Source organism: Ranitomeya imitator, chromosome 5 (assembly GCF_032444005.1).
Source record: "Ranitomeya imitator isolate aRanImi1 chromosome 5, aRanImi1.pri, whole genome shotgun sequence".
Classification (NCBI taxonomy): Eukaryota; Metazoa; Chordata; class Amphibia; order Anura; family Dendrobatidae; genus Ranitomeya; species Ranitomeya imitator.
In genome coordinates this window covers 519,566,065-519,580,064 of record NC_091286.1, presented here as the reverse complement: position 1 = coordinate 519,580,064, position 14,000 = coordinate 519,566,065, and the positions used below count along the sequence as shown (strand labels likewise).

General features: G+C 43.9%; 3 protein-coding genes across 6 annotated transcripts in view; 2 read left to right on the top strand and 1 right to left on the bottom strand.

The window, feature by feature from the left end:
* The window catches only part of RNF13 (ring finger protein 13), a 145,425-nt gene that overhangs the window by 78,247 nt on the left and 53,178 nt on the right, over nucleotides 1–14,000 (top strand). For all 4 annotated transcript variants that reach the window (XM_069727541.1, XM_069727539.1, XM_069727538.1 and 1 more), the window contains exon 4: nucleotides 13,189–13,317. In XM_069727541.1, the coding sequence (XP_069583642.1) occupies nucleotides 13,189–13,317 (129 nt within the window). The remainder of the gene's footprint in view (nucleotides 1–13,188; nucleotides 13,318–14,000) is intronic.
* On the top strand, nucleotides 241–1,997 carry LOC138638326 (uncharacterized). The gene is made up of 2 exons (XM_069727537.1): nucleotides 241–738; nucleotides 875–1,997. The coding sequence occupies exons 1-2, from the start codon at nucleotides 389–391 to the stop codon at nucleotides 1,758–1,760; spliced, it is 1,236 nt and encodes a 411-aa protein (XP_069583638.1). The 5' UTR covers nucleotides 241–388; the 3' UTR covers nucleotides 1,761–1,997.
* LOC138638325 (uncharacterized) lies at nucleotides 2,483–6,279 on the bottom strand. The gene is made up of 5 exons (XM_069727536.1): nucleotides 5,276–6,279; nucleotides 5,122–5,196; nucleotides 4,648–4,840; nucleotides 4,314–4,476; nucleotides 2,483–3,555 (listed from the first exon to the last, which is right to left on the bottom strand). Exons 1-5 carry the CDS (start codon nucleotides 5,318–5,320, stop codon nucleotides 2,544–2,546), a joined length of 1,488 nt encoding a protein of 495 aa, XP_069583637.1. The 5' UTR covers nucleotides 5,321–6,279; the 3' UTR covers nucleotides 2,483–2,543.

Here is a 14,000-nt window from a genome sequence, read left to right as displayed (position 1 = left end):
TACTGGAGTGGCGCTTTCAAATCGGGTATAAGACAACTTAGTCTAAGTTCACATTTGCGTTGTGCGCCGCAGCGTCGTCGCCGCAACGCACAACGCAAACAAAAACGCACCAAAACGCATGTACAACGCAGCGTTTTGCGCCGCATGCGTTCAACGCATGCGTCGCAAAACGCTGCGGGTTTTTGAAACGCAGTTGCGTTTTTACCAAAAAACGCAGCGTTTTTAGACGCATGCGTTTTTTGTGCAGTGAGTCATTCATCATCCCCCACCCACAATAAAAAGTGTCTACACAATAGATAAAGAACCACCAATGGCTAGAAGAGGGTTGGTGTTAACAAATGTGTATATACCCTGGCAGAGATGAATTCCTCACATTTTGCTGGTATTCATGATGGAGCGAACCATGAACAGTATCTACATGGATATGGAGATGGAATTTGCCTTGGCTCATGCCTATGCTGTTGCCTGTTTTAATGAAAGGGAAAGGGAAAGACGGAGATGGAGTCGTCGCCGCCGCTTTTGGATCCACCCTATAGTTGAAGTCCGGGAGAGTCGTGGAGCATACCATTGCTTGTTTGGCGAACTGAATGACAACCGGGAAAAATATTTCGAATATACCCGGATGTCACAGGAGAGCTTCCGCTATCTTCTGCGTCGGGTGGAAGGATCCATTAGCAGGCAGGACACGCAGCTCCGGAGAGCTATTTCCGCAGAGGAACGGCTGCTGGTGACTCTACGGTACGTTGCTGTTTGAATGAATGTGATATCTATTTACTTTTTATTTTATTTTATTAATTTTTTTCAATTGTAATGGTCAATGTACTTTTATAAATTATAATGTGCTTTATTCAAAATTTCTTTATCTTCTTTGCAGTTTCCTGGCTACCGGAGAAACGTTTAGGTCACTTCATTTTCAATTCCGGATTGGAGTCTCCACTCTTTCAGGAATTATTGCTGAGACATGCCGCGCTTTGTGGGATAATCTCCGGGAGGAATATTTACCTGTCCCTACAAGTGCAATCTGGGAGGCCAACGCACAGAAATTCAACCAAGTGTGTAATTTTCCAAACTGTATTGGCGCTGTCGATGGAAAGCACATTCGGATTACCAAGCCTGCGAAAAGTGGATCCCTTTTCTACAATTATAAAAAATACTTTTCAACTGTTCTCATGGCAATTGCCGGTGCGGACTGCCGTTTTTTTGCAGTGGACATTGGTGCATTTGGGCGTGCAAATGACTCGCGCACATTTAAAGAGTCGGATATGGGCCAAAAGTTATATGGAAACAATTTTAATTTCCCACAGCCACGACCTCTTCCCCACACCGAAGGCCCGGCGATGCCATTTGTTGTGGTAGGGGATGAGGCATTCCAAATGTCTGCCAACCTATTGAAACCCTACTCCAGTCGGGGCTTGGACCATACAAAAAGGGTTTTCAATTACAGACTGTCCAGGGCCAGAAGGACTGTGGAGTGCGCCTTTGGCATCCTCGTTTCCAAATGGCGGATATTGGGATCGGCCATTAATCTTAAAATTGAAACAGTGGATGAGGTGGTGAAGGCTTGTGTGGTTCTCCACAATTTCATTATGGCCAAAGAGAGAATAAATGTTGAACTGGATGAACCCATAGCCAACCCCTTGCCCGATTACCATGATCATCCTCTGAGGACAAGTGTGGAAATTGCGCAGATGCGTGATCGTTTTGCGGCCTATTTTGTGTCAGATGTTGGCCGTGTGTCATGGCAAGATCAAATGGTGTAGTAATGTTACTTTTGGACTGTCTTCTGATTGTAACTACACCAATAATACCTCTACTGTGACAGTTAGAAATATATTAAAAAAAAATAATTTTCCATTAAATGTGCAATCAAAGTTCCGTTTAGGTTGGTTTGGTATATGTCAAATTTTGCATCTAAGTATAGTTCACAAATTTAATGTTCCTATAAAAACTTGAACCTGTTGTTTTTAAAATATTAAAGAAAAAAGTTTTTAAATTCTATACCGATTCAAATACAATTTTTATACCATAATATTACATATACTTGTTTGTCTGATTGACCTGTATCTTTGTGTTTTACCTGATAAGCAACGATAACAGCGATGTTTTTCAATTGAAACCAGGGTAAATATCTGAAGCGTGGCCCTGCGCTTATCAACATGATGTACGTGGGCCTCTGCATCGTTGTTCACTGGAGAGATGTCTGTGACAGCTCTCCAGGGACCAACCAGCGGACGCTGCAGTGATCTGCATCATTGTCTGTTTCACTGCTGCATTAAGTGTGAACACCTCATACACTTTAGTGTTTGTGAACACCTCATACAGCAATGAGAGACACCCAAAAAAAGACAAACTAAAAATTGAAAAAATAGTGTCTGACATTGCATATATGAGGTGTTTGAAGCACAAAATATGTGTAGACAGCACATGGCGTGATTTTCCGAGAAAAATTCTGGAAAATAATAGCATAAATAATAACAAATAGTGTTTTTTAAAAATAACATTTTTTATTGGGGGAAAACAGAAAACAAAAAGGGTTCTTAAACTTAGGGGGTTTCCACCTGTGCCACCAGAGGGGAATGGTAGGTGTCTTCTCTGGAATGGTGAGAGAAATGGGAGGATGATGGAGAAGACGACGATGATGGCGAAGAGGAGGATACATAGTCAAGTAGACTTGATGGGAGATTCAAACCCTCCCCAGGGTATACTGGGGAGGAAACCGCCACCTCTGTAGGGGAGGGAGGAGGCAACACAAGCCTTGTTTGGCCATGGCTGCTCCTACTGCGACTCGAGCCCCTACGGACAGTTGGTGTTGTCACTGGAACAGCAACCAGAGCCTCTTGGTGTGCCCGTCTGTGTTTCCTCTTTTTTTTTTTTTTTTTGGGTCCTGTGGCAGGTTCCCCAGCATGATGACGCCTACGGGAGGATGAAGGCATGGCAGGAGCAGGAGTCGGCGGCACTATGTTATGGTGCCTGTGGTGGCGTCGCTCGGCACGTGGACCACGGTGGGGTGGCTGGAGTGGCTCTCCAGCAGGAGTGGGAGTCATGCTTGCCAGCGACGGCACTACTGCCATTGTCGCTGACTGCATGACCCCAGCCTGCTGGAGAGCCCTCACGTAGGAAGTGTTGCAGGACTGCATCACTGAAATCTGTAGTTCCGGCGTAAGGTGTTCCACCATGCCCTTAGCAATGGTACTAAAAAAATGTTTTGCCGGATTTGAGAGCTCGGTTTCAATTGTTTCAAGGCGCCGGTCGATATTGGACAGACGAGTGTCCATGTTATCGCTCAACGCCTTGAAACAGTTCTGGAAAACCGTGCTCAAATGCAAAAATTCGGGCATGGTTGGCCTGTCCGAGGCCCGCTGGCGCTGTCGGGAATACCCAAACGAAGGTGCGCCAGAGGCCTCGGCCAGGGGAACACCTGATGTACCGGCTGCCGGTTCACCAGATGGTGGTGCAAGCCTGCTGTCGCTGTGGGAGGGCTGTGATGGATCAGATGGCGATTCAAGAAGGACCGCTTCTGCGGGGCGAGCTCTCTCGAGGGTGCTGCTGTGTGTCCTGTGAAAAGATAATGAAAAAATTAGTCTTCAATGAATAACCTCTCCCATACGCCAACTCCTGGAATAAAAATAGCATTACATTACACAATAATACAAATCCTCTGTCTCACAGTCTGTGTGGCCAATAATTAATTTCTGATTGTTATCGCCAGCTGAGCGTTAGGGCCGACGATAACAATCATGAACATTCCCGCTGTCAAAGCATTTTGACCGTATACCACTGTGGGTATAAAAATTTTGTAATCGAAAACTCTTTCTGGAAGCTGCCTATGCCACAAAAATAGTTGAAAATTTAATGTCAAGATAAAAAATTAAATAAAAAAAAAACCAGTGATTTCACTGATCTGATTGCAGGAACGACCATGATGTTAGGATCATGTGATCGAGACTTCATCATTATTCCTGCAATCAGAACTACCCTGACTCAGAACCTGTCATGGACTACAAGGACTCACGCTTAACCCAAAAAATTAACTAATGGCCTATATAGCATTTTAATAGGGATACATTTACGTGGATGGCCAATATGTTACGCTGACTACATGGATGGGCAATACAGTATGTGCCTGTGAAATATACTATGTGGATACGTGGCTAGAACGTGTGGTATGTGGCTGCGATATTGTTACCTGCCAATATACTATGTGGATGCACAATGTACGTGGCTGGGCAATGTACTATGTGTTTGTGCAGTAGGCTATGTGGCTGGGCACTGTAATGGGGCTGTGCAATATGTTTTGTGGACAAAATACTTACTGACGGCGGCCAAGGACTGGTCTTAAGAACTGTAAACATTTGGAATATTTATAGGGCACAGACTTGGCCGCAGCAGCACCACTCTTCGAGCGCTCCTCCTCTGCCCGTAGCCCCTTATTGAAACGGTCCTTGATGGATCGCCATCTGATCCTCAACCTTTTAACTGTGAATGCAAAGGAAAAAAAAAGGTTACATATGTAGCATTTGAAATGGATAAAACAACCGTGTGCGATGCAAAACTTTAGGTGTTTATTGCATCACACACGGTTGTGTTTATCCTGGAAAGATGGTGGGTCATAGCAACGTATCTGCACGGCGTATCAGCAATACTCACCAAAGTTGGCTTTGTCCTTTGCAGGAGCTATGTCAAAGCACTCCCACAGCGACTTTGCCACCTCTACCCACAAACGCCTCAACACCACCTGGTCCATGTGCCGGGAGTCACGGCTGTCCCACAACGGGCCACGCTCCTGGATGCTTGATATGAGGAGCTCCACATCAATGACTCCATGGTCCCGTTGTGAAACCTAGAAAAATTACAAACAGAAAAGGTTACAAATATGCAAATATTAACAAACACCAGCACCTGTCATGATATGTACCTTGGCCCTATCCTTTGTCATTTGATATATGTATATTGATGGTTTCTACACCTGTATTTTTGAATGTTTTGGTTGTTTCACCTTTGTTACCTTCCCCCAATACTTGCTACCCTGAAAAGTTTGAATGTAAGCTTACTAAACATCCCTAGTGAAAGCAGGATGCTAATCAAAAAAAAAAAAATAAATTGTTTAATAAAAATACTCACTCGCCGTGCTGACGCCACACCTTGGCCCTGACCTCTCTGCTCCCGCTGACTTCCTTCACCCTCACTTGAAGAAGCCTGTAAAAATTGTATAAAGAAATTATTTTAAAAACTACAAATGACTGCGAATAGTAAGGAAATTGACATAATTACTCACCACACTCCCCTGCGCCGATTGGCTCGATTCTGACACAGTGGCCATTGTAGCACGTTTGTTCTGCCATGAAAAAATGAAAAAAAAAAATCAAAACTAAACCTAAATATGGCACATACAATAAAATATGCCCAAAATTTTTTACAACAACCACATTTGACTTTTGACTGATCGGACAAAGCAAAAATAAGAAAGCGACACCACAACGCCATACATTGCAAGAGAAGACAATCAATAGAAGAAACTATACAAGAATAGACCCAAACCAAAAAGCAAAAATAGACACCTATGTCCAAAAATGGACATATCAAAACTTTCTGAAAAAACATTACAGGCACAAAAATACAATGAAAGAGCAAAATAATGAACGCAATACTTTACAATTGCAACAAGACATGATCCTAAAAAACAACATCTTGTGACATCTAACCACAGAAAGACAAAAGGCAATAAAAACCATTCTAGATAACAAGCAATAAACATTACGGGACAACCGCTGTAAAAATATACAGCAACCCAAACATAAACCATAGCCAAATAGAAAATAAAACACATGGAATTTTTAAAAAAGGCCACCACCAAAAATAATATAAACAAATAAAAATTATACTACACACTTCGCAATGCAATCAGTCAATGAAGGAAGATATATGCCATACGGAAAACGACGTAAAAACATCAGCGATATTTTTTAAAATAAAGGGAAAGTACAATTGAAACTATAATGGCATAGCAGCAGCACGGAACTATACAATACAAAGACATCATAAATGTTGCCCCCCCACCAGCAAGAAAATACACTCAAGGAAAGAAAAAATAAAGCCAACAGCATAATCCAAAACACAGCAAGACATGAGCCAAGAAAATGCCACACAGTTACCACCAACAATAGAAACCAGAAAAACATGCACCAGAAATTTTACAAGACAAAATGAGCAAAAATCAATACATTGAACAACCACATGACACAAGAACAAAACACATAACCAAACCCAAACTAACGTAAAAAAAAAAAAATAAAAGAAAAAAAAATTAAATAAAATAAATGCAATCCTATTAACCCAGAAGAACATCAGAACCAGACAAACAATTTTTCAATAACAACCCATAACCGTAATAGCACAGACCAAACATTACAAAAATATAGACAAATCAAGAAATAAAACACAGAATACAAAATGTGCAAAGAGAAATATATACTTACAAGTTTGGAAAGCAGATTCTCCAGTCTAGTCTTGTCTGGTGTGATGACTTGTGAAAGACAATGGCAAACCCCTCGTTTCTTTATATATATAGGTTGTTTTTTTTGTGTCTAGACAAAGTCTAGACAATGTTTTGCATTTTTTATTGGAAAACGCATGCGTCGTACAACGCACCACGACGCAAGTACTTGCGTCGTCTGCGTTGTCAATACAAGTCAATGGGAAAAAAGGCGCATCGCCGACGCAAACACGACGCAAACACGACGCATGCGTTTTTTAAAAGGTCGGCGCCGCCAGAAAAATGCAACATGTTGCGTTTGCCGCGCCCAGACAGGTGCGCCCTAACGCCGCATGCGGCGTAAAACGCAACGCAACACAACGCAACACAACGCATGCACATGCGGCCCCATGCGGCGCCAATGTTAAAGATAGGGCCGCACGACGCATGCGTTTTGTTGCGGCGGCGACGCTGCGGCGCAAACCGCAAATGTGAACGTACCCTTATGCATGTTGTATTCCACCACTGATATGGTGTCTCCTCCATGACCATGCACTGACTCCATTACCGGGATTCTCTCTTAGATTGGCTCTATGTGACGCCTTAATTGGATATCACATTGTTTGTTGTATTTCTGTTTTTCCTATTGCTGCAGTTTGGCATTGAATTGTATGCTATGCATATTCACTATATGCTGTAGTTGTCCATATGCATCTTACATTTATTTTTGCAGCCCCATCCTAAATGAAGACGAGATGCCCATTTTGTGCCTATGCTTCTGTGGTGGGCCACTGGGGAGGCGCGAGATGTTGCAGAAGGGCGAGCTGGGGCATGTTGTTCCACTGGCAGCAGATAGTGATGTCACGGAAGCTGAAGTGGGTCGCTGGACCCCTCAACATGTCCCTCGTGTTCATAATTGTCAACAGCGGGAGGCGGCACTTATGGATAGTATAAGACCCCCCCCCCCCCCGGGGGGCACTCCTGTAGTGGTGGTGTCTGGGTGCAGGTTTTGGAGCGCCCGTGGTGTTTGTGCAATCTCAAGCAGCCAGACGCGCAGGTGAACTTGTGAACATAGCAATTTTTGAAAGAGGTAACTGGGTACAGTCTCTCTCTTAAAGGCAAAGTTCACAGTATATGGAGCATATGAAAGTAATGGTTCTCTCCCCATGAGACAAGCGAGGTTATGGCCTCTCAGGGCGGCGGGAGGAAGTGCTATGTGCAGTTCAAAAAATATTACACTGATGGAGGGACATTAACAGATTGGCTCTGGAAACACACTAAAGTGTGGAAGTACCCATAGTTTTGAACCTATCGCAGGGGGGTAGGTTAACCCATTAACGACCGCAGATATGCCTTTTAACGGCGGCAATTAAGGGTACTTATGTCTCAGCACCGCTATTTACCGGCGCTGAGAAATAAGTGTATAGTGCCCCCCAGCGTCGTAATTTCTCCTGGGTCTCTGCTACCGGGGGTAGCTGAGATCCAGAGAACATGATTTTGGTCGGTTTTTACAGACCCCAGTGTTGCGATCGCCGTTATTAACCGAATAACAGCGACTGCAAAAAAAAAAAAAAAAAGTCCAATTTCCCATTTAATTTCTATATTGCACATCAGAGGAGAGAGAAATAGGGTCCTGCCGGGAGCCTCTTCTTCCGGGAAGAATATAGCGGGCGTAGTGAGCTCACTCAGATTTGCCGGCCGGCACCCGGCAACAATAGGAAATTTTTCCTATTGGTTTATTTTGATCACTGCGATAGGTTCTATCACAGTGATTGATATAGAAAAATTGTAAATCAAACCCCCCTTTATCACCCCCATAGTTAGGTAAAAATAATAAAAAATAAAAAAATAAATGTATTTATTTTCATTAGGGTTGGGGTTATGGGTGGGATTACGGTTGAGGTTGGGATTAGAGATAGGGGTGTGTTGGGGCTAGGGTTGAGATTAGGGTTAGGGGTGTGTTGGGGTTAGGGTTGGAGTTAGAATTGGGAGGATTCCGCTGTTTCGTTACGTCAGGGGGTCTCCAAACGCGACATGGCGCCACCATTGATTCCATCCAATTTTGTGTTCAAATAGTTAAATGGTGCTCCATCCCTTGTGAGCCCTGCCATGCACCCAAACAGTAGCTTTCCCCCCACATACAGGGTATCTGCATACTCAGGAGAAATTGCACAACAACTTTGAGGTCCATTTTCTTCTGATACCCTTGTGAAAATGGAAAAAAAAATTGGTTCCAAAGTAATTTTTTTGTGAAAAAAGTAAAATGTTCATTTTTTTTCTCCTCCACATTGCTTTAGTTCTCGTGAAGCAACTGAAGGGTTAATACACTTCATGAATATGATTTTGTGCACCTTGAGGGGTGCAGTTATCAGAATGGGGTCACTTTGGGTATTTTATGTTCTGTTAACCGCCTCCCAAAACTCACTTCAAATGTGAGGTCGTCCCTAATAAAAATGGTTTTGTAAATTTTGGTGTAAAAATGAGGAATCGCTGGTCAACTTTTAACCCTTCTAACGTCCTAACAAAAAAACAATTCTTTCAAAAATTGTGGAGTAAAGTAGACATGTGGGAAATGTTATTTATTAAGTATTTTGTGCGATATATCTGATTTATGGATACAAAAACTAAGTTTGAAAATTGCAAAATTCTTGCCAAACTTCCATTTTTTTTCATAAATAAATGCAAGTTATATCGAAGAAATGTTACCACTAACATGAAGTACAATGTGTTCCAAAAAAACAGTCCCCGAATTGGCGGGATCCGTTAAAGCGTTGTGGAGTTATAACCACATACAATGACAATGGTCAGAATTGAAAAAAATGGCTTGGTCATTTGATATCAAATTGTCACTAAGGGATCAAACAAAGTCAGTGGCGTGGAAGCCACGTGGATCTAGTCCTGGCTAGAAGCATAACCAGCATGCAGGAGAGCACATGTGCAGCGCTATCTCTCCTGACTGGAAGAGGCTTCACTCCTTTTGTGGAGGAGATTATGAGGAGAAAGATGTTCCCCCAGGGTGGACTGGCATGGAAACTATGCTGGGAGCAGTAGTGTCTGTCTCCTATGCCTTCCTAGGCAGCTTGAACTGAAAGTTAACTCAGAAAGTGTGATAGTCCTGAGCTGGGAGGCTTCTCTCAACCGTTTCTATGGCAGCTTGTTGTGAGGAGAATGATCACTTAAAGGGAACCTGTCACCCCGTTTTTTCAGTAGGAGATAAAAATACCGTTAAATAGGGCCTGAGCTGTGCTTTACAATAGGGTATTTTTTGTCCCCTGATTCCCTACCTATGCTGCTGAAATACCTTACAAAAGTGTCCTTTTTCGCCTGTCAATCAGGCTGGTCAGGTCGGATGGGCATGGTCACAGCGCTGTTTCTTCCCCCAGACCTTGCTTATGTTCCCGTTGGTGGCGTAGTGCTTCTCGCATGCGCAAGTGCCGAATGCACTGCGCAGCTGTAGAAATAGAGCGCGCTCGCCGCTATTTAGCGGTTTCTCGGTGGGCGCGGCCATCTTCCTGAGGCCGCGCGTGCGCAGATGGAGTCTCCTGCTTCCCGGGGCTTCAGGAAAATGGCCGCGGGATGCCGCGTGTGCGCAGATGGACATCGCGGCGGCCATTTTCCTGAAGCCGAGATTCGAAAAAGGACACTTTTGTAAGGTATTTCGGCAGCATAGGTAGGGAATCAGGGGACAAAAAATACCCTATTGTAAAGCACAGCTCAGGCCCTATTTAATGGTATTTTTATCTCCTACTGAAAAAACGGGGTGACAGGTTCCTTTTAACTTCCATATACACATTGGCCAGTAGATGGCAGCAAACCACATTTGAGTTGTTTGTATACAATGCAATGTATTACATTTTCTAACTTACAATGCCCAAACTAATCCTGACACACTGGAACAAATCTACTGCCACACGACAACTGCCTCATTCAGCAGCAGTAGAACGGGTACTGGGATACCACACTTAATTCATTCATTGTCTATGGGACTATCGGAGGTAGCTGAGCGATGTACTTTCCTTTTCTGTTAGTCCCAAAGATCCAGAAGATGTACACATTTTTTTTCTTTTGGTCTTTTCTTGGGAATGCCTGCTTTCCTCTCTGATAAACTGGATCCAAGAAGTTTGGGGGAGACAAGTTAATGGCTGGAGAAATGCATGCTGGGAAGTAAGTGTACGGGCCTTATAGTGCTGGCAGAATGTTGATTTAATAGAAATGGCCACCTGAAAACAGTGGCTGGCAAGTTGGAGAGCATGAGAATGTGTGCGGTTCCTGGCAGATGTCACACTAGTCCTTGTGCAGACTGTGTTACACTTTAAACTCTCTCTTATTGCGACACCTGAGACTTCTCTTGCACCGCTCTAAAAAAATGAACGTCCCAATGTGGCTGGAATAGTCTTCCCATCTGGTGTAAGGATCGTCGCGTGGCTTCACATTGCGCAAACCATTAGGGGCTCAGTCGGTTTGTCAGCGTGGTATCTGCACTTGTGGAGTGTCCTCGTGGAAGTGGCTGCAGCAGGGTGATCATGGATACCGGAGTGCAGCCACAGCGGGTCCAATGCTGTGTGATGGAGAGTTCTGCTCTGGGAGCTGTACACCAAAGCTGGAGGTGGTGACTTGCAGAGGCTTTCTGTCCAAAGGATTTTTCTTAGAGGTTTTGGAGCCAAATTATCAATCTGATAATTATGGGAGTTAGATTTCCGGTGTCATAGCGGAGGGACAAATATACCACATTCAGTCACATCACCCTAAGGCTGGCAGGACCCCTCCAGTTTAATATTGGACTAATGGATGATGCTATCCATGCCATGTTTCATCTCCTATAGACCATTAAAATCGCCCTAAGAAATATGACCATCTCTACCGCCTAGGACCTTCAGGGGCATAGATATCCTGAAAGTTGGGGATCTCCTAAAATTCTACCAGACCTAGCACATCCCACAACCAACCCGCACATTAGCTCACCATGGGGAAGTATGTGGGCAAAACCTTCATTCAGAATAAACGACTTTGGGTGTCTGTCGTCATAAATTCTGGAAGACATAGTTCACTGAGAGAGTCCCACTGTCCTGATCAGAGCGCTTCCCTCCATAAAGATAAGAGCCGTTCCTGCAACATCAGGTTTAGTCATTCTTTTGCTATTCCTTTTTATTCCATGTGATTGGATATACTGTTTTTGTTGTTCCTGTTTTGTATCATGTTTGTATGTTTTTTTTCTAAACACTGCCTACCTTTCTGGATTAAATATATACAATTTAATGGCTCGGTTCCTCTTGCTCTGTAAATGGCACCCCTGAAGCCATACACTGCCTGTAATTGGCCTGTATAAATAATCGGTGATGGCAGCTAGTGGTTCTTTGTTGTTGTTGTGACTTGCGTGTGTGTGTGATATAGATTTTCAGTCAGTTGGAATCTGAGGTGCATATACCTTACACTCACTGTGAGTTTCCCAATAACCGGCCCAGTTGTGGAAGCAGTCACGGCCTACCACTCATCAGTCATGTCCTGACTATTTTACGCAGCGGAGTTGCGTCTCCCTAACAAGCTGGTGGGATCTGTGCGACCCCTCGGCTGTGATCCTAGACATATACTTGTAGCCAAAGGGGAACATGTAGATAATAACAGTGGTTCAGCACGTGTTGTTCCCACGTAGTATGGTACAGAGATGTGAGTCGTAGTTCTGGTGCCCTAAACATTCGCTGGCTACAGTGTAGATGTTAGTGCATTTGTCCACTAGATGGTGCTGTGCTCCTACAAATTTCTCTAGCAGGTTCTAATCTAATGCGTTATTACATGACTGCTATAATTGCATCTTTTCAGTGCGAGTCACTGTACTGCCTACGTTCCATGATAAACCAGCTGTACAAATGTGAATATTATATATCATTTTGTAGGCTTCTTACATGTATTTGTAATCGGTGTTTCTTGAACTGTGAGGTGTCCCTTGATTTTTTTTTTTGCAAAGCCTCATCTGGTGAGGTAGTTTTCACTAATGGCATAAGCTGCACTAGCTTTTCTTCTGCTGAAGGAATCTTTTTATATTAGTGTTGATTTAACTTTAATTGACAACTTCTGCGATTATTTTAATATATGTATTAAGCTTTAACCTTAGGCTAAGTTCACACTGCGTTAGTGCAGTCCGTTCAACACCTCCGTTAAAAGGACTGCACTTATTATCAAGTACTTTGTCATTGGTGGTGGTGCTCAAATCTAAAAAGCCTGTGAATCCAAAGTATATTTGGATGGCTGCAATGTATGAGCCGGTAGCACTGCCCCATGGATAATGTGCATCCTCGTTCCCCTAAGCTGTGACGTTGGTGTAACCACTCTGCCAATTCCCTGAGAGTCAGACACGTCCACAGGGTTGTGTTATGGCTATATTTCGGGAGTAGCCACAGGTTGGGGAACTCTGATGTTGAGCCATTCCTGAAGCCATTGTCCCCAAGATCTGGCTGTTGTCATGGGACCTTATTCGTCTCACTGCAGCCATCTTAAAGAGCCATGGACCTGTGGATTCACCAGATTGACTGAGCAGGGTTTTTATCATCTTGAAGTAAAGATTCCCACTCATTGACCACACACAGGATTCTTGCTCATGATCAGGAATTGGAAGTGTAATAGCGAAGTTCTGCTTTACTGATTGGGAAGTCTTCATAGTAGAATTTCCTGATGTCTTTGTTGGCAAATACAATAATTTCCACTTGCTTTGTTTTCTTTAGGGTTTTTTGATAACCTCCAAGCCAGAGAATGCGTGTGAACCCATCGCTCCCCCTCCAGTGCAAAAGGACAACACTTCCAGCGTTTATATCGTCCTCATCCGGAGACTGGATTGTAACTTTGACATTAAGGTAGGACCGGTTGTCGCTTTCTGATCTGTAAGACTTTAATTAGCAGGTAAGTTTACTCTTACTGTATGGCAGGGGTCCCCAACTCCAGGCCTCGAGGGCCGCCAACAGTGCAGGTTTTCAGGATTTCTTTAGTATTGCATTGGTGGTAATGTGATCATCTGCACAGGTGATGATTCCAACCCCTGTGCAATACTAAGGAAATCCTGAAAACCTGCACTGTTGGCGGCCCTCGAGGCCTGGAGTTGGGGACCACTGCTGTATGGTGCTTCAGAATCATTAAAGGGAACCTTTCACCAGGTTTGTCCCATACAAGGTAAGGCCAGTGCCTATAATATATATATAATTATGCCCCAATCCGGCCTGCAGCAATGGGAAAACACCTGTTATTATACTCCCCTATGGGGCGTTCGGTCCGAGGGCTGTCGCCGGTCTTGGTCTGGCACCTCCTTTGTTTTGATGCCGTCCTTTTTCTTTGTTTCATGCGGATGACGCGTCCTATATCATCCACAGTGCGCAGACGTTCAGCAGTGCGCATGCACCGGGCCTCTTTGACTTTCCTGGCACCTGCGCACTGCATTACTTTGCTGTGTCCTAGACAGCACAGATAAGTACACCTGCGCAGGAGCGTGATGCCGGGGATACACCGTGGATACACCGTGGATGACATAAGATGTGTCACCCAC